At 41.6% G+C, this 24,729-nt stretch overlaps 2 protein-coding genes across 2 annotated transcripts; one reads left to right on the top strand and one right to left on the bottom strand.

Moving 5' to 3' along the window:
* Window positions 1-10,684: 10,684 nt before the first annotated feature.
* LOC123079557 (uncharacterized) lies at window positions 10,685-15,789 on the bottom strand. Its single transcript, XM_044502342.1, has 8 exons — window positions 15,427-15,789; window positions 14,489-14,633; window positions 14,263-14,413; window positions 14,054-14,179; window positions 13,895-13,975; window positions 12,144-12,336; window positions 11,781-12,051; window positions 10,685-11,224 (listed from the first exon to the last, which is right to left on the bottom strand). Exons 1-8 carry the CDS (start codon window positions 15,601-15,603, stop codon window positions 11,019-11,021), a joined length of 1,350 nt encoding a protein of 449 aa, XP_044358277.1. The 5' UTR covers window positions 15,604-15,789; the 3' UTR covers window positions 10,685-11,018.
* A 1,287-nt stretch (window positions 15,790-17,076) lies between these two features.
* Window positions 17,077-19,042, top strand: LOC123074910 (cytochrome P450 704C1-like). The gene is made up of 5 exons (XM_044497637.1): window positions 17,077-17,379; window positions 17,498-17,713; window positions 17,798-18,088; window positions 18,201-18,530; window positions 18,635-19,042. Exons 1-5 carry the CDS (start codon window positions 17,077-17,079, stop codon window positions 19,025-19,027), a joined length of 1,533 nt encoding a protein of 510 aa, XP_044353572.1. The 3' UTR covers window positions 19,028-19,042.
* Window positions 19,043-24,729: the final 5,687 nt, after the last annotated feature.

Below are 24,729 nucleotides of genomic sequence, written 5' to 3' on the forward strand. Positions count from 1 at the left end.
CGTCGTGGTGGTGGCGATGGGCGTGGAGGGCGACGGGGTCGGCGGTTCGTTCCCCCCTGATCCAGATCTGGATCGGGGAGGAGGAGGGAGTGCGAGGGGATCGTGGGGGGGAGTGGGGCGCGGTAGGGTTTCGGTGGGGAGTGGGGGGTTAAGGGAGTGAGGGAGGGGCCGACTGGGCCGGCCTGGTGGGTGGCCGGTCGGGCCGTGGCCCATGGGAGAGAGGGGGGTTTTATTTTGTTTTGTCCTTTGTTTATTTTTCTTTCTGTTTTATTTATTTTAGTTAGCAAATCCTTATACAAAAATATAACGCCCGCTCCTAAATTAGCATTTTAACATAGGCCACTTCCTCAACAAACTTGGTGATCCAATGAACTAGTTTAATATTTGTTTAGTATTTAAAAGCATTTAAATAATTGTTTTGCCGCTGTTTTACCTACTATAGTGCATTTAAATATTTTACTTAATTATGGGTTCTTCACTGTAATTACCTATGCAATATTTGTCACAACCCGAACATTTTGGTTTTAACATTTGAAAACTTTTGTCCTTTGCCTTTAATTCAAATTTGAATTTGGATCATTTTTGAACTAACGCGAGATTAACAACAGTAATCGTGGTGACGTGGCATCATTAATGTGGGATTACTGTAGCCTAATTATCCGGGCGCCACATGCCTACATTACATTGATGAACTGGAGCTAGTTCTGTGTCACCCTAGGTTATAACTATTGCATGAGGAATCGCATCCGACATAATTATCCATCACTGATCCAATGCCTACGAGCTTTTCACATATTGATCTTTGCTTAGTTACTTTACCGTTGTCACTGTTACAATTACTACAAAACTGCTATTGTTACTTTTGCTACCGTTACCGTTACTTCCATACTACTTTGCTACTAAATAATTTGCTCCAGATATTAAGTTATCCAGGTGTGGTTGCATTGACAACTCAACTGCTAATACTTGAGAATATTCTTTGGCTCCCCTTGTGTCGAATCGATAAATTTGGGTTGAATACTCTACCCTCGAAAACTGTTGCGATCCCCTATACTTGTGGGTTATCAAGACTATTTTCTGGCGCCGTGGCCGGGGAGCATAGCTCTATTCTTTGAGTCACTTGGGATTTATATCTGCTGGTCACTATGAGGAACTTGAAAGACAAAAGAACTAAGATTTTTCCCTCAACTACGAGGGGAGGTAAGGAACTGCCATCTAACTCTGCACTTGATTCACCTTCTGTTTTGAGTAAACTTGCGACACCTAAACCTGCTTCTGCTATTAATTCTGATATGTCGCATGTTATTGATGATGGCACTTCTGCTTTGCATGATACTTATGATGAAACTACTTCTATGCTTGATACTACTGTGCCACTAAGTGAATTTCTTGATGAACAACTTGCTAGGGCTAGAGAGAATGAAATTATTGAAACTGATAATATTGATGAAAGTGATGATGAAGATTCTCCCCCTAGATATGAATTGTCTGTTGTGCCTGAGGGTTATGTTATGGATGAAGAAACTGCTAGAGACTTTCTTGCTTGAAATGATAGATATGATCTTAAGAAATTATTAGCTAAGCTTAAAGAAAAATCTTTGAATGCTAGAATGAAATATGACCGTGCTTTTGCTACTTCACCTATCTGTATTTCCGATAAGGATTATGATTTCTCTGTCGATCCTGAGATAATTACTTTAGTTGAATCTGATCCTTTCTATGGCTATGAGTCTGAAACTCTTGTGGCACATCTTACTAAATTCAATGATATAGCCACCCTATTCACTAATGATGAGAAAAGTCACTACTACTATATCCTTAAGTCATTTCCTTTCTCATTAAAGGGTGATGCTAAAACATGGTTTAATTCTCTTGATCCTGGTTGTGTGCGTAGTCCCAGGATATGATCTATTACTTCTCTGCTAAATATTTCCCCGCTCATAAGAAACAAGCTGCCTTAAGGGAAATGTATAATTTTGTGCAAATTGAAGAAGAGAGTCTCCCACAAGCTTGGGGGAGGCTTCTCCAATTACTTAATGCTTTGCCTGATCATCCTCTCAAGAAAAATGAAATACTTGATATCTTTTATAATGGACTAATCGATGCTTCCAGAGACCACCTGGATAGTTGTGTTGGTTGTGTTTTCAGGGAAAGAACTATTGATCAAGCTGAATTGCTATTGAATAATATGTTGACTAATGAAAATAATTGGACACTTCCTGAACCAACTCCTAAGCCAACTCCGAAGAAAAGGGGTATTCTATTTCTCAGTCCTGAAGATATGCAAGAGGCAAAGAAATCTATGAAAGAAAAGGGTATTAAAGCTGAAGATGTTAAGAATTTACCACCTATTGAAGAAATACATGGTCTTGATAACCCGACACGGTAGTAAAGGTAAATTCTCTCTATAGATTTGATGAAGGTGATATTCCTCGTTATAAGTCTGCTAGCGAATGCTTAGATGAGTTTGATAATTTTATTGTTAAACAAGAAAACTTCAATGCTTATGTTGGTAGACAATTGAAACGAAATGCTTATATGATTGAACACTTGAGTGATTATATGTCTAGAGTTAAAGGTGAACTTAAACTCATTAGTAAACATGCTTCTATGGTTACCACTCAAGTAGAATAAGTGCTTAAAGCTCAGAATGATTTGCTCAATGAATTAAATAATAAGAAGAATGATAATGATGTTAGAGTTATGACTAGAGGGGGTAAAATGACTCAGGAACCTTTGTATCCTAAGGGCCACCCTAAGAGAATTGAGCAAGATTCTCAGAGAACTAATGAAGATGCACCTAGTCCTTCTAAGAGGAAGAAAAAGAAAAATGATAGGAATTTGCATGCTTCTAGTGAACCTGTTGTTGACACACCTGAGAATCCCAATGATATCTCTATCTCTGATGCTGAGACACAATCTGGTAATGAACATGAACCTAGTGATAATGTTAATGATGATGTTCATGTTGATGCTCAACCTAGCAATAACAATGATGTAGAAATTAAACCTGTTGTTGATCTTGATAACCCACAATCAAAGAATCAACGTTATGATAAGAGAGACTTTGTTGCTAGGAAGCACGGTAAAGAATGAGAACCATGGGTTCAGAAACCCATGCCTTTTCCTCCTAAACCATCCAAGAAAAAGGATGGTGAGGATTTTGAGCGCTTTGCTGAAATGATTAGACCTATCTTTTTGCGTATGCGTTTGACTGATATGCTTAAAATGAATCCTTATGCTAAGTATATGAAAGAAATTGTTACAAATAAAAGAAAGATACCGGAAGCTGAAATTTCCACCATGCTTGCTAATTATACTTTTAAAGTTGGAATACCTAAGAAACTAGGAGATCCAGGAGTACCCACTATACCATGCTCCATTAAAAGAAACTATGTTAAAACTGCTTTGTGTGATCTTGGAGCCGGTGTTAGTGTTATGCCTCTCTCTTTATATCGTAGACTTGACTTGAATAAGTTGACACCTACTGAAATATCTTGCAAATGGTCGATAAATCAACTGCTATACATGTCGATATTTGTGAGGATGTGCCTATTGTGGTTGCAAACGTTACTATTTTAACGGACTTTGTTATTCTTGATATTCCCGAGGACGACAGTATGTCGATTATCCTTGGTAGACCCTTTTTGAATGCTACAGGGGCTGTTATTGATTGCAACAAAGGTAATGTCACTTTTCATGTTAATGGTAATGAGCATACGGTACACTTTCCGAGGAAACAACCTCAAGTCCACAGTATCAATTCTATTGGAAAAATTCTAACGATTACTATTGGAGGTTTTGAGTTTCCTCTTCCTACTGTCAAGAAGAAATATGATATTCTTATTGTTGGGGATGTGCATATCCCCGTTGAGGTAACCTAGTGCTATTCGAAAATTCTCCGGTTTCATGCGATTTGGAATGAGTTTGTTAACAAGACTTGATCAACCTTGTTAGTGGATTCCTTTTGATGATCATGAGATGGATGAAGTTAGAAAGCACAACTCTCTGTACCCTCCTTTTACTTTCTTTTATTTAGATTAAATAAAGCAAAAATAGTATTTTGTATCTGTTTTCTGAATTATCCGTGCAATAAAAAATACCCCGAAAATAAAAGTTCTCCAAATGCCCTGAAAATGAAATATGATTTTCTCTAAAATATTTGAGAATATCTGGCACTGAGAACACATCAGGGGGAGCCAGCACCTGGCCATGAGGGTCCAGGGCGCGCCCACCCCCCTGGGCGCGCCCCCCTACCTCGTGGGCCCCTGGTGGCCCCCGTCCACTTATTCCAGCACCCACACACTCCTTCTTCCTCCAGAAAAAAATCACCAACCAGCTCAAGCACGAGTTCTAGCTCATCTTGCTGCCATTTTCGATCTCCTTGCTCAAAGCTCCACTCACAAAACTGCTTTGGGGGATTGTTCTTCGGTATGTGACTCCTCCAATGGTCCAATTAGTTTTTGTTCTAGTGCTTTATTCATTGCAAATTTTTGCTGCCTAGTTGACCCTGTTCTTGAGCTTGCATGTCAAATTTATATGGCCCCAAGTAGTTCTAATGCATGATATAGTCTCTAGGCACTTGCGGGAGTAGTTGCTATCAATTTTGTTGAGTTTGGTTCACTTTTATTTTGAGTTACTAAAATTTGCAGAAATTTTTCACAGGAAGAAATATGTTTAGGAAAATGTACCAAGGTGGTTCTTCAAGGAAGCAAGGACCCAGGCGTGCAATACGTGAGCCGGACCATGAACTACCAAGAGAAGCTCAAGTGCGGCCTTGTGATGGCCGTCAGAAGATTTCATGGTCCAAGCAGGAATTAAGGAGGAATTTGACGCATATGTGCGTAATCCTGAACTCGAGGGCTTCATGCTTGATAAGTGCCCTCAGTATTATTACCTAACTGATTCCTTTGTGAGAAGGTTCAAATTTACGTCTTCACGCAATTCTCACACTGTCCTATTTGATCTCTATGGTAAATCTTATACCATGGACTTAGAAGATTTTAATACTGCTTGTAAACTCCCGCAATGGGGTAGTGCTAGTGATCCTCGTAAATCTGAGTTTAAGGATTTTCTTGGTAGTATCACTATGGGGGAATCTAGAGAAATAACACAAGCTACCATTGGGAGCATTCACTTTCCTGCTATACATTATTTTGCTCTCTTTATAGGTAGATGCATTAACGGCAAGGACGAGGCATGTCACATGTGTGTTCCTGATATTAGTGTTCTCAAGAGTGCTGTATTAGGGGATAAACAATATAACTTGGGGGCCATTGTTGCATGAAGGTTGCATCTTAATAGTTTAAGTGGAGACTTGTTTGGTGGAATTTATGCAACCCGTTTAGCCAATTATCTCGAGATACCCATACATGAAAATGATATGGAATTGCCTCCTGCTTACTTAGATTTTAATGCTATGATTCGCCATTAGTTTATTGAGAGGAATGAACAATCTCTCCAGTACTGACTAATCTTTGACAGGCGCCGCACTGTCCACGTTGCTCTCCCTGCTCCTACTTTCTTTGACTTTCAGGCAAAAGGGAGATATGTTATAACCAGGGAGGAGGCGAACGAGTATGAGAGGAGTACAGAGGCAGCTCGCCTCCAAGCTGCAGCTCATGAGGCGATAGCTGCTGCATCTCAGTACGACCCCAGCTACAACTTTGATCCATGGGCATAGACCAACTTAGTCCAAAAGCCTAAGCTTGCGGGAGTACGTATTTCTCACCGACATTACACTCATGTTCACACACTCATTCCAGTTGTCGGTGCTCATACTTTTTCATTGTACTATCCATGCTAGTTTATTTTCCTTTTTCTAGCCTTCTTCTTGTGTGTTTGAATAACCTTAAGAAAAACAAAAAAAATAGTTGTATCTTTTAGCTAGTTTACTTTCCATGCATGTAGTAGTAGTAATTAAAAGAAAACCCAAAAAGATTTCTCGTTCTTCTTTTGCTTGTTGGGAGCTTTCCCATGTAAATAGTTTTATTTCTTTTCTTTGGGGTCGATGGGAGAAGACCATAATGAAAATGTTGAAGTGGCTCTTATATGCATTATTGTTGATCTAACAAAGAGCCCATGTTACCTTGTCTTCTCCTTGTATTAAATGCTTGCAGATTCCAGCTTAGTCCAATGCACGTGCACTATTATTATTATCCACACCGTTCGGTCGTGCAAGTGAAAGGCAATAATGATGATATATGATGGACTGGTTGAAAAGCTGGTATGAACTCGACCTCTCTTGTTTTTGTAAATATGATTAGCTCATCATTCCTGATTCAGCCTATTATGAATGAAACATGTTTGCAATGACAATTAGAGATTATAGTTGCTTATGCCATGCTTAATTAGCTAGGAGTTTATAATGGTTTACCTTGCGTGCCAACATGCTATTAAAATGGTTGTGATGTGGTATGATAGGGTGGTATCCTCCTTTGAATGATTCGAGTGGCTTGACTTGGCACATGTTCACACATGTAGTTGAAACAAAATCAACATAGCCTCCACGATATTTATGTTCATGGTGGATTATATCCTACTCATGCTTGCACTCAATGTTGATTAATTTTAATGCATGTTCATGACTGTTGTCGCTCTCTAGTTGGTCGCTTCCCAGTCTTTTTCTAGCCTTCACTTGTACTAAGCGGGAATACTGCTTGTGCATCCACTTCCATAAACCCCAAAGTTATTCCATATGAGTCCACCATACCTTCCTATATGCGGTATCTACCTGCCGTTCCAAGTAAATTTGTATGTGCCAAACTCTAAACCTTCAAATGAAATTCTGTTTTGTATGCTCGAATAGCTCATGTATCAACTAGGGCTGTCTGTATCTTCCATGCTAGGCGGGTTATTCTCAAGAGGAGTGGACTCCGCTCCTCACTCACGAGAAAATGGCTGGTCACCGGGATGCCCAGTCCCATGCTCAAACAAATCAAAATAATTGCAAACAAAACTCCCCCAGGACTGTTGTTAGTTGGAGGCACCCGTTGTTTCGGGCAAGCCATGGATTGATGCTTGTTGGTGGTGGGGGAGTATAAACTTTACCATTCTGCTTGGGAACCGCCTATAATGTGTGTAGCATGGAAGATATCGAGATCTCTCGGTTGTTATGTTGACAATGAAAGTATGCCGCTCAAAATATTATTTATCTCTATTTCAAAACCGAGCTCTGGCACCTCTACAAATCCCTGATTCCCTCTGCGAAGGGCCTATCTATTTACTTTTATGTTGAGTCATCATCCTCTTATTAAAAGCACCATTTGGAGAGCACAGCTCTCATTTGCATCCATTACTATTAATTCATATTGAGTATGACTATGACTGGATCTCTTTTACCATGAATTACAATGTTTAGTCAGTCCTTGATCTTCAGGGGTGCTCTGCATTTATGTTTTGCGGTCTCAGAAAGGGCTAGCGAGATACCATCTTGTTATATCATATTATGATTGTTTGAGAAAGTGTTGTCATCCGAGATTTATTATTATTGCTCGCTAGTTGATTATACCATTGATATGAGTAAACATGAGACCTAAATGTTACTGTCAATATGGTTAGTTCATAATCTTTGCTGAAAACTTGAATGCTGGCTTTACATATTTAGAACAATAAGAGCAAACAGAGTTTGTAAAAGTTTTTCTTTATCACTTTCAGTTTATCAACTGAATTGCTTGAGGACAAGCAAATGTTTAAGCTTGGGGGAGTTGATACGTCTCCAACGTATCTACTTTTCCAAACACTTTTGCCCTTGTTTTGGACTCTAACTTGCATGATTTGAATGGAACTAACCCGGACTGACGCTGTTTTCAGCAGAATTGCCATGGTGTTATTTTTGTGCAGAAATAAAAGTTCTCGGAATGACCTGAAACTTCACGGAGAATATTTTTGGGATATATAAAAAAATACTGGCGAAAGAATCAAGACCAGGGGGCCCACACCCTGTCCACGAGGGTGGGGGCGCGCCTACCCCCCTAGGCGCGCCCCCTGCCTCGTGGCCCCCTGGAGCTCCACCGGCCTCAACTCCAACTCTATATATTCACGTTCGGGGAGAAAAAAATCAGAGAGAAAGATTCATCGCGTTTTACGATACGGAGCCGCCGCCAAGCCCTAATCTCTCTCGGGAGGGCTGATCTGGAGTCCGTTCGGGGCTCCGAAGAGGGGAATCCGTCGCCGTCGTCATCGTCAACCTTCCTCCATCACCAATTTCATGATGCTCACTGCCGTGCGTGAGTAATTCCATCGTAGGCTTGCTGGACGGTGATGGGTTGGATGAGATTTATCATGTAATCGAGTTAGTTTTGTTAGGGTTTGATCCCTAGTATCCACTATGTTCTGAGATTGATGTTGCTATGACTTTGCTATGCTTAATGCTTGTCACTAGGGCCCGAGTGCCATGATTTCAGATCTGAACCTATTATGTTTTCATGAATATATGTGAGTTCTTGATCCTATCTTGCAAGTCTATAGTCACCTATTATGTGTTATGATCCGTTAACCCCGAAGTGACAATAATCGGGATACTTACCGGTGATGACCGTAGTTTGAGGAGTTCATGTATTCACTAAGTGTTAATGCTTTGGTCCGGTACTCTATTAAAAGGAGGCCTTAATATCCCTTAGTTTCCAATAGGACCCCGCTGCCACGGGAGGGTAGGACAAAAGATGCCATGCAAGTTCTTTTCCATAAGCACGTATGACTATATTCGGAATACATGCCTACATTACATTGATGAACTGGAGCTAGTTCTGTGTCACCCTATGTTATAACTATTGCATGAGGAATCGCATCCGACATAATTATCCATCACTGATCCAATGCCTACGAGCTTTTCACATATTGATCTTTGCTTAGTTACTTTACCGTTGCCACTGCTATAATTACTACAAAACTGCTATTGTTACTTTTGCTACCGTTACCGTTACTTCCATACTACTTTGCTACTAAATACTTTGCTGCAGATATTAAGTTATCCAGGTGTGGTTGAATTGACAACTCAACTGCTAATACTTGAGAATATTCTTTGGCTCCCCTTGTGTCGAATCGATAAATTTGGGTTGAATACTCTACCCTCGAAAACTGTTGCGATCCCCTATACTTGTAGGTTATCAAGACCCTGGAAGCTTCTGGAGCAGACGAGAGGAGGCCCGTGGGGTTGACTAGACACCAGGGTGCGCCAGGGGCCTCTGGCTGCCTGATGGGTAGTGGGGCCCACAGGCACCCCCTTGACCTACATCTGCCTCTATAAATACTCTAAAATCCCAAAAACCATAGGGGAGTGGACGAAATACTTTTTCCGCCGCCGCAAGCTCCAGAACCACGATCACGGAGGTGTTCTTCATCATCCTTGTTGCCCCTCCGATGATGCGTGAGTAGTTTACCACAGGCCTACGGGTCCGTAGTTAGTAGCTAGATGGCCTATTCTCTCCTTTTGATCTTCAATACAATGTTCCCCTCGATGTTCTTGGAGATATATTTGATGTAACTCTTTTTTGCGGTGTTTTTGTTGGGATCCGATGAATTCTGAGTTTATGATCAGATCTATACATGAATATTATTTGAGTCTTCTCTAAACTCTTTTATGCATGATTGTCATAGCTTCGTATTTCTTCTCCGATTTATTGGTTTGGTTTGGCCAATTAGATTGATTTATCTTGCCATGGGAAGAGGTGATTTGTGATGGGTTCGATATTGCGGTGCTCAATCTCAGTGATAGAAAACGACATGACACGCATGTATCGTTGCTATTAAGGGTAACAAGATGGGGTTTATTCATACGTGAGTTTATCTTGTCTACATCATGTCATCTTGCCTAATGCATTACTCTGTTTTTCCATGAACTAGATGCATGCTGAATAGCGGTCGATGTGTGGAGTAATAGTAATAGATGCAGAATCATTTCGGTTTACTAATTTTGGACGTGATGTCTATATACATGATCATTGCCATGGATATCGCCATAATTATTTGTTTTTCTATCAATTACACAACAGTAATTTGTTTACCCACCATATGATATTTTCTCGAGAGAAGTCTCTAGTGAAAACTATGGCCCCCGGATCTATTTCCTATCATATATTAAAACCAAAAATACCTTGCTGCAATTTTCTTTTATTCATTTTATTTTATGTTTTAGTTAGATCTATTTATTAAATCTTACCGTTGAGGGATTGACAATTCCTTTACGCATTGGGTTGCAAGTATTTATTGTTTGTGTGCACGTGCTATTTACATAGTGTTACTTGATTCTCCTACTAGATTGATATAATCTTGGTTTCATAACTGAGGGAAATACTTACCTCTGTTATGTTGCATCATCCCCTTCTCTTCAAACACGACTCTCACAAGCCCTTCAATGACACCAGATCAAACGTCGCCGAGGTACAGAGAGATCTTATTCGAACACGACATCGTCTCCACCACCTTGTGTACGCCACCACAAAAACAAAACCTAAGAAAAAGAAAAGAAAACAGACAGGTCCTCGCTCCTCTTGCTGCTGCCAAGGCCATCGGACAGGAAGAGAAGGCGGTGGCCCGGAGGAGACCTTTGGGCGGCAGCTAGGGTTAGGGACAGGAGGTGCTCAAAACAATGCCAACAATTTCTTGGGGCATTCTGTAGACCTTTGGGATCACTCATATAACAAGTAATGTTAAAGAGGAATTCACAAAAATTGCACATCGAACGGCACTCCAAAATCAGAATCAGATAAATAGCTTAAAGGTCAATAATGCTTACATGCGATGCACCCGAAACCTTCCCTCTTCGATGACCCCTATGATAAGCATCTCCTAAAGCTACACGGATCCCCCAAAAAACACATGACAAATGTCAAATAGCTAACAGGCTGGCGATGGATGAACTACAGTACTATACACAAACATTCCCAACATGAAGGCCCATGCGGCGAAAGATACCCACGGCTAGGTCAGGCTGCCCACTAAACTGGTGCCACTACTAGCTAAATGCTAACGAAGATCCCCTGGTGCCTGATGTAACCTGCCTGCACTGGACCAAGCTGTTAATTTGACCACACATGGATGAGGCCTTGATGGTTGCCGGTGATGATCTCCTCACGCTCTTCGTCGTAGTACAGAGATGTAATGTCGCCCAGGGCCTCTAGAGGCGTGCACAGGAACTTCGACGACTTCTGTTTGCACAGGTTCCCTGCCTTTATCTTGGCCATGCATTTCCCGGTCAATATGTCGCTGATGTTTATAGAACAGGCTGCACAAGGATGCAAAGTACAAATAAGATCATGCAGGGATAGATACTGGCATCACCCTCATCATGTATCTAAGGCGGCAAGTTAGAGCAGATTTTCTTCGAAGCATACATTTGAAAACGTGAATTCAAAACAAAAAGGCGCATTATGCAATGTGCGCATGCATCAACATGCTTCCTGACGCATCTTTCTTACTATGTAGAGAATCTATGGAAAGCATCACATGCAAAATCAAGTGATTACCAGCTACTCGAAATAAACACCTATTCTGGCGTTTGTATGACTGTTAAAACAGAGAGATAAAACTTTGGTGACACACACTTGATCAGCACTGAAATTGCATGCATGAATCATCAAACTGGTATAAAACTAAAAAGCTCGGGAGTACTGCCTCCCGTCAAAGAGAAAACTGATGGTGCTTGCGACTAAATCTAACATGAGGAGTATAATGGATAAAGGTAAATGCATTGCCAGGAAGGATTAGCAACCATAACAAATCAATTAGCAATTAAACACATCAACAATACATGCTGAAGCACCAGAAAGTTTAAAGTTTACCATTGTCTTCTGAAGATGGATCATCCGGTTCAGCTTTGCAGTAAGAGATAATGAGGTCTTGGTTGCTAGTTATGTAAATACTGTTTGTATTGCAATCAGGATGCCACAACAAATGATCCTCAAAGGATGTCACCAGTTCACCACGGAAATTCCAAACTGATACTGATCGATTACGGAAGGTCAGGAACAACTGCATCTCGTACAGAAAAATAAAAGCTGATGGAGTCACAAACTCATTGCTGCTCACTTCTGTGATCTTAGAGTTTGTTACCTGCAGCATTGCACAGAAGTTCGTTACAAATAAGAAATAGAAAATTGGTTTGCTTTATTTCCCACGACCTATAATACAGGCCAAATGCTTACATCAAGAATTTGAAGGTTCTCCCCATCCTGCTTAACTAGAAGCTTTTCATTGAATTGCTCGATGAAATCGATCTTCTTGTTGCGATGAAGAAGATGCCTGAATGACTTCAAGCGCTTACCATCTTCAATAGAAAGAATCTCAAGAGGAATATAGCCCTTTTTTCTAGAGTATATCAATAGCATTATACCAGGGCTGTGAGAAGGAAACAAGAAGCAAGAAGTTATAACTAATTTTGTGAGCAATTCCTCGTGAATAGAAATGTGCACAAGAAATAAAACTGAATGTGTCCAATTTCTCTTGAAAGAAAAGAGGTACACTAATCCCATCTTGGAAGTCGCAAAGAAACAATTCTCTCATTCCCACATGCTAACTATTAGCTTCTCCATAAAGCAAACATAATGCACATGTGATGGTCCTTAGATCTTTACATAATAAATACAGCCACCAGGGCAGTTCAGCAGCATGGCTTTTTTAGAGAAGACAGGAGACTAGAGGAAAAAATTACTCCCTCTATAAACTAATACAAGATCTTTTAGTGATCTAAAAGATCTTATATTAGCTTACAGAGGGAGTACTTGTTTATTCTTTATTGTTTCCTGTTAAGAGGTAATGCTGGCATCGCTTATATACAGTCCAGCCCCAAACAATGGATAGCTAATGGACATTTGGATGCAATTAGGAGATAACAACCAAACCTAACTTAATTTGGGGAACAAGAAAAGCCATGCATTTGAGTTATCCTCTAAACCCTCCATGATACCGTTTCATGTGGTACAATTCACATGAAAGGTACCCTGTTGCTGCTGCACAAAATAGTGCAAGAGATATGGTATATGCTATGTCAATCCTGGCTTGTAGTGACAATCGTTTCTACAAAGAAGCACTAGTGCAACCACACATATTTTTCTTGAAACCTCGGTTATCATAACCTACGGGTAGGGATTGAGAATGGCATTTCTAAATGTGCCAACAATATCAAGTTATAACTGTGCCATCTTCTATTGCTGGTTTCATACAGGAGCTCATTTAGAATCAAAGCAGTCATAACTCATAAGTATCTCTTACAAAAGAGGACAACTCACCGTTCAGCCATGAAGTTAGAATCCAATTAGCATTGATTATGATAGTCCTGTTGGGTTGAACTGCTTTTAGATAATTTAAGGTTTCGTTACTGCTTTCTGAGACCTTGGGTGTTTTGTTACTGCTTGCTGAGATAATTGGGTGTTTGGTTACTGCTCTTTGCTTCTTTTTCTTAGTTAACTTGCTAAAAAAATTGCGTCCTAGAACATATATGAGATTGAAGGTGGGAGGAGAAACATTGGAACAGAACTGTTGCACATATAATATGGTCTCCAGATTAATATAGAATTCAGACCAATGTACCGTGCAGTCACTACGTGGACCAAGGCCATTGTTTGCCATCACGCTGAATTACGATACTCATGTCTGCCTAACCAGCTTTTGCCTATTTCATTGACTGTTTGGTTAATCAACTTTTGTCTATCTCCACACCTACTTTCTCACAGCAGATTATAAAATAAGTTCAGCACAACACAGTTCAGCAACCTCAAATTGAGCGTAAAGGGGTGACTTGTACTTGTACTTCTAATATGAGGAAAAAAAAGATGTCAACAAAAATACTCTGTCAGTATTGCACGAGAACAGCCAGGTGACATAGAAACAAGAACAGGATCATTGCACAATGTGAACAATGTAAATTAGGAAAACAAACCAAGAGAGATTTCCTTACCTGATTTTTATCTCTTGAACATCTTTATCAGATATCGTATACAGAAGTGTGTAATTCTTCAAGTCAAACACCTTGTAAGTACTGTTTCAAATGAGAACAGTGTCATAATTTGAACAAAGTATATTTTCTTCCTGTTAGAAAGGTAGGTAGTTCAATCACCTGTCTTGAGCAGAGTAAGTCAGCACTTTTCCGTTTACATCATCAAATTCCACGAAACCAGGCCACCTTAACGATTCTGTCTCAAAAAGAGGGAAACCAGCATCTGGCTTTCCACGGCGTATATACCTTGAGAGTAAAATGTTGTTTAGCTATAATATGGCGAAAGTAGAAGGCTAGCGGTGTAAAAGGATCATAGGAAGTCAACTCACTCGATTCGAGTTGTCCTGCATCTTAAAGCACTGAAATTTTCAGAACCATAAACTGATACGGTTATAAGCGAGTCATTGTTCTTGTTATAGAACAAACTACGGATGACTTCATCTGGACTTCCATTCAGAAAGCAAATCCGCTGGTTTGTCACTGGAAACAAAGAGAATATAAGGATGGTAGTTTGAACCAGGAGCAGTCATTAACAAAAGCTCAAAACAGGCGTACCTCTACTGAACGCAGCACATACTCCCAGCTGTGATAAAGCAAAGATAATATCACGGGCTCCAACTATCTCGATAATTTCAGACCGCTTCCTCAAGTAAGGTAGTAGCGAACTGTTCTCCTTAGGATCATATGTATCAAATTCTTCCTACAAATAAGAATGAGAAAAATAAAACAAATCAAGAATCGTAGATAGCATGTGGTATGTCACTGGCAGATTCACACTATCAGGCAATTCAACACACGCGGAGCATTAAGCGCCAAAAACTGAGTGAGTGAACGGTAGCAAACTTCACTGATCAAGGTTTAATCTCAAAATAGAGTGAGTGAGCAGACTAACTGAATCAGCCATTGAATAGCTTGTGAAACCTATTCATGACTTCCATGTTCTCATAGTTGCCTGAAATGTTATCCTTTTCCAGGTCTGGGAAATTGAAATGCCAAAGCGAGGCCTCATGGCCCAAGTTCAATTTTTTTTTCATCAAATTATAAGATGCCCTCCTATACAGACCAAATTATCCCAGTGATGGCCGTCCAAGGCATCGACACATTGGAATACAGCACAAGAAGCCTCCTATTAGTGTCATCCAATACACTGCTGTTGATGTGATTCCAGGATGCACCCTAACAGCTCAGTCGGACAGTTACTTCACCAAAAGTGAAGCTGGTGCACAAGTAAAAGGCTGTACTAACAAGTAGTTCTTGCAAAAAACTAATTTTCTCCTGATAACTGTTAAGCATGACCGAAGGCCACAGTTCTTCCTCGCCTAGCACTCATAAATCACATCACCTAGGCCCCCTGGTCCCAAACCCTCCGGCAATCAGAAAAAGCAAAGATCTTTAAGCAACTCCCTCCTAAACCCTAAACCACCACCAACCCATGCCAGGCACCGCCAATGACGCCCACAATTGACGAGGAGACACCCGGGCAAAAGGCGGACCTGGAGCTGGATGTTGCGGAACCGCTCCCGCGTGGTGCTGGCGGCGAAGGTGCGCTCGGGGAATGCGGCAATCTCCCGGCGCTGTAGCTTCCGCGCGCTGTTGGAGGACGCATCCGGCCTCGGCCGCTTCTTGGCGGTCACCCTCCGCACGCCGGAAGGCCGAGGCCTCGCCTCCATCTCGATCCACCCTCCGCCGCCACCGGTTCGCGCTCCTCGCCGCCGACGAGGGGTCGCGTCACGCCGAGGCGCCGGTGGGCATCTCGCCGGAGGGGAGGGGGGCAGGGGGTTAGGGTTGAGGCGAGCCGGAGGTGGAGCCCCTCGCGGTATCACCGAATGGGAATCCTGGAATCCGAGGTTATTCGGGGGCTTTCCTATAAAAGTCGCCTGTAATAATGAGGGCCTCCGCTCCGTGGAAGGGGGTGTCGGGCGGGGGTGGCCTGGGCCGCGCCGTGTCCATCCAACGGTGGAAAACGTGTACACGTAGCTGAGTCGCTGATCCGCCTTCCCGGTTGGAGCCGTGTGTTGCGCCTGGGGCGTACTATCAAACTGCCGAACAGAGGCCATCGTGCGCGGAAAATGCCAATGGGCAATGGCGCCCGAGCTCCCCGAGCTCCAGGAGCTTGGTATTTTTTTAAAATTCAAAAGTGATATTTTAAATTTAAAAAAATCGAAAAACATCCATGGAAACATATATGTTTTCCACACGAGCATGTGAAAACTCATTTGATTTTACGTATGTGCCTACAAGAAAATAAAATTCTGGCCCAACAACACAAAAAGATCGCCCATCTTAGAAATATGTTTTTCCCTAAAAAATATGCTTTTGGCTTTTTTCTATATGCTCTTATAAATAATAGGGAAAATTATGTGTATGACACAATCCATATCCGATGTTTGATGCTTACCACCAAATTTTCTTGAACTATGGTTGTGCTTTTGTTTTTTATGTCGGTGGATGCAGAGGTACAAATGAAAAATACGCAGCCCGCTACCGTGGCAACCGAGGATCTCGCCCTCCCATGAGAAAAAAAGGTGCATTCGGTATTCAAAACCTTGGCTTCAAATGTCTTGAAGAATACATAACAGTGTAGGTCTTGCCGCACATTCATCGTTGAGTCAGCATAGTTTCTCATAGACTACATTTGACGAAGAAAAAACATTTATAATTATGTGTACCAATTGCATATAGCACTAGTACCAACTTAACTAATTAGTGGCCTGCACTTGCATCATACTCCTTAATTAATTGTGTTTTTTGAACAATCATACTTCTTACTTAATCAGGTACTATACAACTTCTGAATGGACGTGAAGTTGACTTGGCCCAGTTAACAAAGTCAAAACCTAGTAAGGCCAGTAACAATGTGAGTATCATAGGTAGTAGTAGGACATTTTGCTAAGGTGGCACGCAATTAAACGAGAAAAAGAGAGGATGAGTATCATTGATATGATACCGTATTATATTAAATTAGAGATGTACTAGTTTGTGCGTCTTAAGTATGCATAGTGCTGATGTATTTGTTACTAACTAATGCTGACATGGAACACATAGCAGGCACCAAATAGTTAAATCCCCGGCCGGCTGGCCGGCCGAGTCACACTCACACGCACAGCTCAGCTCACAACACACACGCGAGCAAGTGCGTAGCTATGGCGACGGGAATGCCAGAGTGCTCTCCGGCTTTGCTGGTGGCTGCCGGCCTCGCCGTGCTAGCGATCTGCTCGTACCTTGCCACCATCGTTGTCGGCCGCGGCGCCGCGCGGTACCCGCCCGTGGTCGGAACGGTGTTCCACCAGGTATACCACCTCCGGCGGCTGCACGACTACTTCACGGACCTGTTCCGCGAGCACGCGACGTTCCGGCTGCTCGCGCCGGGACGGAGGCAGATTTACACGTCCGACACGGCGGTGGTCGAACACATCCTCAGGACCAACTTCGCCAACTACGGCAAGGTAGCTGCTAACTACTCCCTCCCTCCGGAATAACTTGACGCTCAAACGTATGATCAAGATAATGATTAGTAGCTCAGGATACTTGCTGACATATATTCTGAACAAACACGATTAAAAGGGCGCGTCTAACTACGACAAGATGGGCGATCTCTTCGGAGACGGCATCTTCGCGGTGGACGGCGACAAGTGGAAGCAGCAGAGGAAGATCGCCAGCTACGACTTCTCGACGAGGGCACTCCGGGACTTCAGCGGCGGCGTCTTCAACCGGAACGCCGCCAAGCTCGCGCACATCGTCTCCGGCAACGCAGCCGCGAAGCAACCCATGGACTTCCAGGTCAACCTGGCTGGCTCTGATTAATTCCGAGACCGTCCTCTGACCTAACTTTGCCGATATGTGCATATATGTTTCTTGGATCAGGCCCTTCTGATGAAAGCGACGATGGACTCCATCTTCACCATCGCCTTCGGCGTGGACCTCGGCACGCTGTCGGGGTCGGACGAGGGGAGCCGCTTCGCCGCGGCTTTCGACGACGCCAGCGAGTTCATCCTGCTACGTTACGTCGATGCGTTCTGGAAGGTGTCGAGGTTCCTCAACGTCGGCGCCGAGGCGGCGCTCAGGCACAGGATCAAGGTCGTCGACGAGTTCGTGTACAAGTGCATCCGGGCCAGGGCGGACGAGATGTCGGACGGCAACAAGGCACACGACACTGTATGTAATCTAACGTGCTCTGACCTGCATCAACTTGTTGTAACACTACTACATGTAGTATGTTAGGCTTGAAACTAAAGTTGAGGTTCATCTTGGCGTTGATACTTGACAGGGGTCGAAGGATGATCTGCTGTCCAGGTTCATACTGGCAACCAACAGCGACACCGGGAAGGTGGATTACAAGTACCTGAGAGACATCATATTGAACATAGTCATGGCCGGCAAGGACACGACCGCCGGAGCGCTTGCCTGGTTCCTTTACATGATGTGCAAGCACCCGGAGGTCCAGGAGAAGATAAGCAAGGAGGCTGCCGACGCTGGTGAGGCCACGTCGTCCATCGACGACTTCTCCCGGAGCCTCACCGAGGAAGCGCTGAACAAGATGCACTACCTGCACGCCGCCCTGACGGAGACGCTCAGGCTGTACCCTTCTCTCCCGTTGGTGAGTCCATCCATCTAATCCATCAACCACGAATTGTTGGGAGTCCAAGAAAGATTATAACTGCAGATCTGAGTGATGATATCTGTTTGTTGGGGGTGTTTCAGGATAACAAGGAGTGCTTTTCAGACGACGTTCTGCCCAACGGCTTCAGCGTTGGGAAGGGAGACATCGTGTTCTACGCCCCCTACGCCATGGGCCGGATGGAGCGGCTGTGGGGCGAGGACGCCATTGCCTTCCGGCCGGAAAGATGGCTCGACGAGCGCGGCGAGTTCCTACCGGAGAGCCCTTTCAAGTTTACAGCTTTCCAGGCTGGTCCAAGGATCTGCTTGGGAAAGGAATTCGCGTACAGGCAGATGAAGATCTTCGCGGCTGTGCTGCTCCGCTTCTTCGTGCTCGAGCTGCACGACAAGTATGCCAGCGTCAACTACAGGACCATGATCACGCTCTACATCGACCAGGGTCTCCATCTTACGGCTACGGCCAGAGGCATCATATAGCCACGTTTGTACCCAAGAAAGACACACACGCTTGAATGTCTCAAGTACTGAACCTTAGTCCGAAGTCCGGACATGGAACTGGATCCTCATGAACATATATTCTGTGAAAATGTTTTTTTTTATATATTCTGAAACTTTCTTTTTTGCTTAATACATAGGGACCGGCTACTGGTCAGTTGCCTGATTTTATGAAATGGGTCAGTCGATTCCTAACCAATCGACTGAACAAAAATTGTGGTCAGCCAATTTCAGTGTTATAGCACACCTTAAGTCTTTTTGCATACAAAACCACCAGCAGCCCACAAGACTTCATGTGCCCAATGCAAAACAATGGCCCGTTGATAAGCAAAAACAAAAATAGAGAAAACAAACAAGAATGCAAACAACTTGCACAAAAATTGCACATTTGTACGATATGCAAAAATAAGCATATAGGAGTGGAATTTATGCAAAAAAGAAATTTTGTAAGAAGGAATGAATTATTTATTTTTATATTTGCAATCTCGCACATATATATTTATTTTTATAGATGCATTCAATACATATATGCATATGTTTATATCAAAAATGTATTATTACGATACAAAATAAGCATACACTAGTGATATTTCCGCGACAAATAGTGCTTTCTAAAAAGTAATGGATTAGTGACATCGGTATTACCTTTACGAAATAAAAGAAAATGAAAACTATAACAAAATAAAAAATAAAAAATTATTGGCATTGGTATTTGATCCATGGTGTCGCTACTTCTCGGGATCAAAATAATGAATTAGTGGTATCTGTATTACCATTTAAGAAGAAATAAAAGTAAAATAACAATAATGACAAAATTTGCACACGGTTTGAATATAAATTGAGCTTTTTTATAATACGCAAGAATAAGCACAAATAGTGAAATTTCACTAAAAAAATTCCTAAGTAGGAATGACTTAGAGGTATTGGTATTACCCTTAAAGAATAAAGAGAATAAAATAAAAACTTAAACAAAATTAGAATAATGAAGTTTTCTAAGAAACAATGAATTAGTGGTCTGTATTACCATTTAAGAAGAAATAAAAGTAAAATAACAATAATGACAAAATCTGCACACGGTTTGAATATAAATTGCGCTTTTTTTATAATACGCAAGAATAAGCACAAATAGTGAAATTTCACTAAAAAAATTCCTAAGTAGGAATGAATTAGAGGTATTGGTATTACCCTTAAAGAATAAAGAGAATAAAATAAAAACTTAAACAAAATTAGAATAGTGAAGTTTTCTAAGAAACAATGAATTAGTGGTATCTGTATTACCATTTAAGAAGAAATAAAAGTAAAATAACAATAATGACAAAATTTGCACACGGTTTGAATATAAATTGCGCTTTTTTTATAATACGCAAGAATAAGCACAAATGGTGAAATTTCACTAAAAATTTCCTATGTAGGAATGAATTAGAGGTATTGGTATTACCCTTAAAGAATAAAGAGAATAAAATAAAAACTTAAACAAAATTAGAATAGTGAAGTTCTCTAAGAAACAATGAATTAGTGGTATCTGTATTACCATTTAAGAAGAAATAAAAGTAAAATAACAATAATGACAAAATTTGCACAGGGTTTGAATATAAATTGCGCCTTTTTTATAATACACAAGAATAAGCACAAATAGTTAAATTTCACTAAAAAATTCCTAAGTAGGAATGAATTAGAGGTATTGGTATTACCCTTAAAGAATAAAGAGAATAAAATAAAAACTTAAACAAAATTAGAATAGTGAAGTTTTCTAAGAAACAATGAATTAGTGGCATTGGTTTCACGTTAAGAAGAACGGAACTGAAAATAATAAAACAAGTAATGAAATATTTGCAAACAATTTGCACAGAAGTTGCGCATTTTCAGTGTATATAATCATGAAATTTTGGCACATATTATATAGTATTTGTTTGTATATAATTACACTAAGTCAAAAACCTACAAAAAGCAAAAATAACCAATAAAGGAAAGAAAAAGGGAAAAAGAAAACCCATAGAAACAGAAAACAGAAATTAAAAATGAAGCAAAAATACCCTAAAATAGGAAAGAAAATGGTATAAAAAGCTAAAAATAAATAATCACAAAATTTGCACACAATCTGCACATAAATTGTGCTTTGTTATAATAAGCAAGAATAAACACATAATAGTCAATGTTTTGCAAAAAAAAAAATTCTAAAGAAAGAATCAATTAGTGGCATTGTTATTTGATCAACGGTGTCTCTACTTCTCTAGACCAAAATAATGAATTAGTGGTATGGGTATTACCGTTTAAGAAGAAAGAAAGAGAAAAAACAATAATGACAAAATTTGCAAGCGATTTGAATAGAAATTGCGGTTTTTTTATAGTATGCAAGAATAAGCACAAATAGTGAAATCCCACAAAAAAGAATCCTAAGTAGGAATGAATTAGAGGTATTGGTATTACCCCTAAAGAATAAAAAATGAAATAAAAACTTAAACAAAATTAAAATAGTTAAGTTCTCTAAGAAACGATGAATTAGTGTCATTGGTTTCCCGTTAAGAAGAAAGGGACTGAAAATAATAAAACAAATATGAGCAAAACGGGCACGATTTCATTGCTAAACAAAACAAGCGAGCAAAACAGGCACCCAAGCTTGGAAACGCCTGCTAGCGATTCCACGCGGGGCAGGTGGGCGTTGCGCTAGGCGAGAGGCCTGTTAACGGGCGGACAAAACAGGCTCCCACCAGGCTCAGCGAGCCCATATACACAATCGACTGACCAGAAACAGCGGTCAGTCGATTTCAACTAGGCCCAACACAACACAAAATACAGAACAGGAAAAAACTAAAGCACACATCTCAAAGCACAAATCGAACAACCAGAAATTCGACTGACCCAAAATCAAAAAATCAGCTGAATGACATGTAGCTAAATCGTAATACATAGCATTCTGAAACTTGTGAGCAACTTTTTAGAATTATTTAAACCTTTTGGATATATATATTTTCTCTGTATACAGGAATATTTTTTGAATATGAGATGAGTATTTTATTTCAAACACATTAACCTTTGTTTTTAGAAGTACATAAACCTTTTTTGCAATATATATGTGTATATTAATGTATTCAGTTATTATATTGATTCCCACCATCTTTTTAAGTTTATTCAATTAAAACATATTTTACAAAATTTATACACAAATAAAAATATGTGTTGATGGCCGCACCAGCGGCCCGACCATCTAGAGTTGCTTCAACAAATACAAGGGGTACACTAATTACTAGGACTGAGGACCTCTTGGTGGTGTACGTCATCGATCCGACCGTGGTGGAGGACTCCATCAATATCATGGAGCAGTTGCTTGCTGAGGATGACAAGTACAAAGTGGTCGGCTTCGACCTCCAGTACACCGACGGTCATTCCGGGAAAGATCAGAAGTTGTCGTTGCCCAGTTGTGCGTGTGCCATCACGTCCTCGTCTACCACTACTGCCTAGCCACAAGGCCTTGCGAGCATTTCACCAGGTTTGTCAATAGCCCCAACTACAAATTTGCTACGGTGGACACCGCCGACGATGTAAAAGCGCTCGAGATTTCGGGCTTGGCCTGCCCAGGGTCTGGGGCAGCACGAAGAAGGACTCCCTAGTTGAACTCAACGTGGCCATCATCGACCCCTACTATGAAAACATGAAGCATGATGCCAAGAAAAATCCTGGAGCCTGGCTGTTGGGGAACGTAGTAATTTCAAAAAAATTCCTACGCACATACAGGATCATGGTGATGCATAGCAACGAGAGGGGAGAGTGTTGTCCACGTACCCTCGTGGACCGAAAGCGGAAGCGTTAGCACAACGCGGTTGATGTAGTCGTACATCTTCACGATCCGACCGATCAAGTACCGAACGTACGGCACCTCCGAGTTCAGCACACGTTCAGCTCGATGACGTCCCTCGAACTCCAATCTAGCCGAGCTTTGAGGGAGAGTTTCGCCAGTACGACGGCGTGGTGACGATGATGATGTTGTACCGACGCAGGGCTTCGCCTAAGCACCGCTACGATATTATCGAGGTGGACTATGGTGGAGGGGGGCACCGCACACGGCTAAGAGATCCAAGGGATCAATTGTTGTCTCTAGAGGTGCCCCCCTGCCCCCGTATATAAAGGAGCAAAGGGGGAGAGGCGGCCGGCCAGGAGGAGGCGCACCAGGGAGGAGTCCTACTCCCATCGGGAGTAGGACTCCCTCCTTTCCTAGTTGGAGTAGGAGAAGGGGGAAGGAGGAGGGAGAGAGGAAGGAAAGGGGGGCGCCGCCCCCTCCTTGTCCAATTCGGACTAGAGGGGGAGGGGGCGCGCGGCCTGCCCTGGCCGCCCCTCCTCTTCTCCACTAAGGCCCATCTTGGCCCATTAAACCCCCGGGGGGTTTCCGGTAACCCCCGGTACTCCGGTAAAATCCTGATTTCACCCGGAACACTTCCGATATCCAAATATAGGCTTCCAATATATCAATCTTTATGTCTCGACCATTTCGAGACTCCTCGTCATGTCCGCGATCACACCCGGGACTCCGAACTACCTTTGGTACATCAAAACACATAAACTCATAATATAACCGTCATCGAACTTTAAGCGTGCGGACCCTACGGGTTCGAGAACTATGTAGACATGACCGAGACATGTCTCCGGTCAATAACCAATAGCGGAACCTGGATGCTCATATTGGCTCCCACATATTCTACGAAGATCTTTATCGGTCAAAACCGCATAACAACATACGTTGTTCCCTTTGTCATCGGTATGTTACTTGCCCGAGATTCGATCGTCGGTATCTCAATACCTAGTTCAATCTCGTTACCGGCAAGTCTCTTTACTTGTTCCGTAATACATCATCCCGCAACTAACTCATTAGTTGCATTGCTTGCAAGGCTTATAGTGATGTGCATTACCGAGTGGGCCCAGAGATACCTCTCCGACAATCGGAGTAACAAATCCTAATCTCGAAATATGCCAACCCAACAAGTACCTTCGGAGACACCTGTAGAGCACCTTTATAATCACCCAGTTACGTTGTGACGTTTGGTAGCACACAAAGTGTTCCTTCGGTAAACGGGAGTTGCATAATCTCATAGTCATAGGAACATGTATAAGTCATGAAGAAAGCAATAGCAACATACTAAACGATCAAGTGCTAAGCTAACGGAATGGGTCAAGGCAATCACATCATTCTCATAATGATGTGATCCCGTTTATCAAATGACAACTCATGTCTATGGCTAGGAAACTTAACCATATTTGATCAACGAGCTAGTCAAGTAGAGACATACTAGTGACACTCTGTTTTGTCTATGTATTCACACATGTATTATGTTTCTGGTTAATACAATTCTAGCATGAATAATAAACATTTATCATGAAATAAGGAAATAAATAATAACTTTATTATTACCTCTAGGGCATATTTCCTTTAGTCTCCCACTTGCACTAGAGTCAATAATCTAGTTCACATCGCCATATGATTTAACATCAATAGTTTACATCTTTATGTGGTTAACACTCATAGTTCACATCGATATGTGACCAACACCCAAAGTGTTTACTAGAGTCAGTAATCTAGTTCACATCGCTATGTGATTAACACCCAAAGAGTACTAAGGTGTGATCATTTTTTGCTTGTGAGATAATTTTAGTCAACGGGTCTGTCACATTCAGATCTGCAAGTATTTCGCAAA

Source organism: Triticum aestivum, chromosome 3D (genome assembly GCF_018294505.1).
Source record: "Triticum aestivum cultivar Chinese Spring chromosome 3D, IWGSC CS RefSeq v2.1, whole genome shotgun sequence".
NCBI lineage: Eukaryota > Viridiplantae > Streptophyta > Magnoliopsida > Poales > Poaceae > Triticum > Triticum aestivum.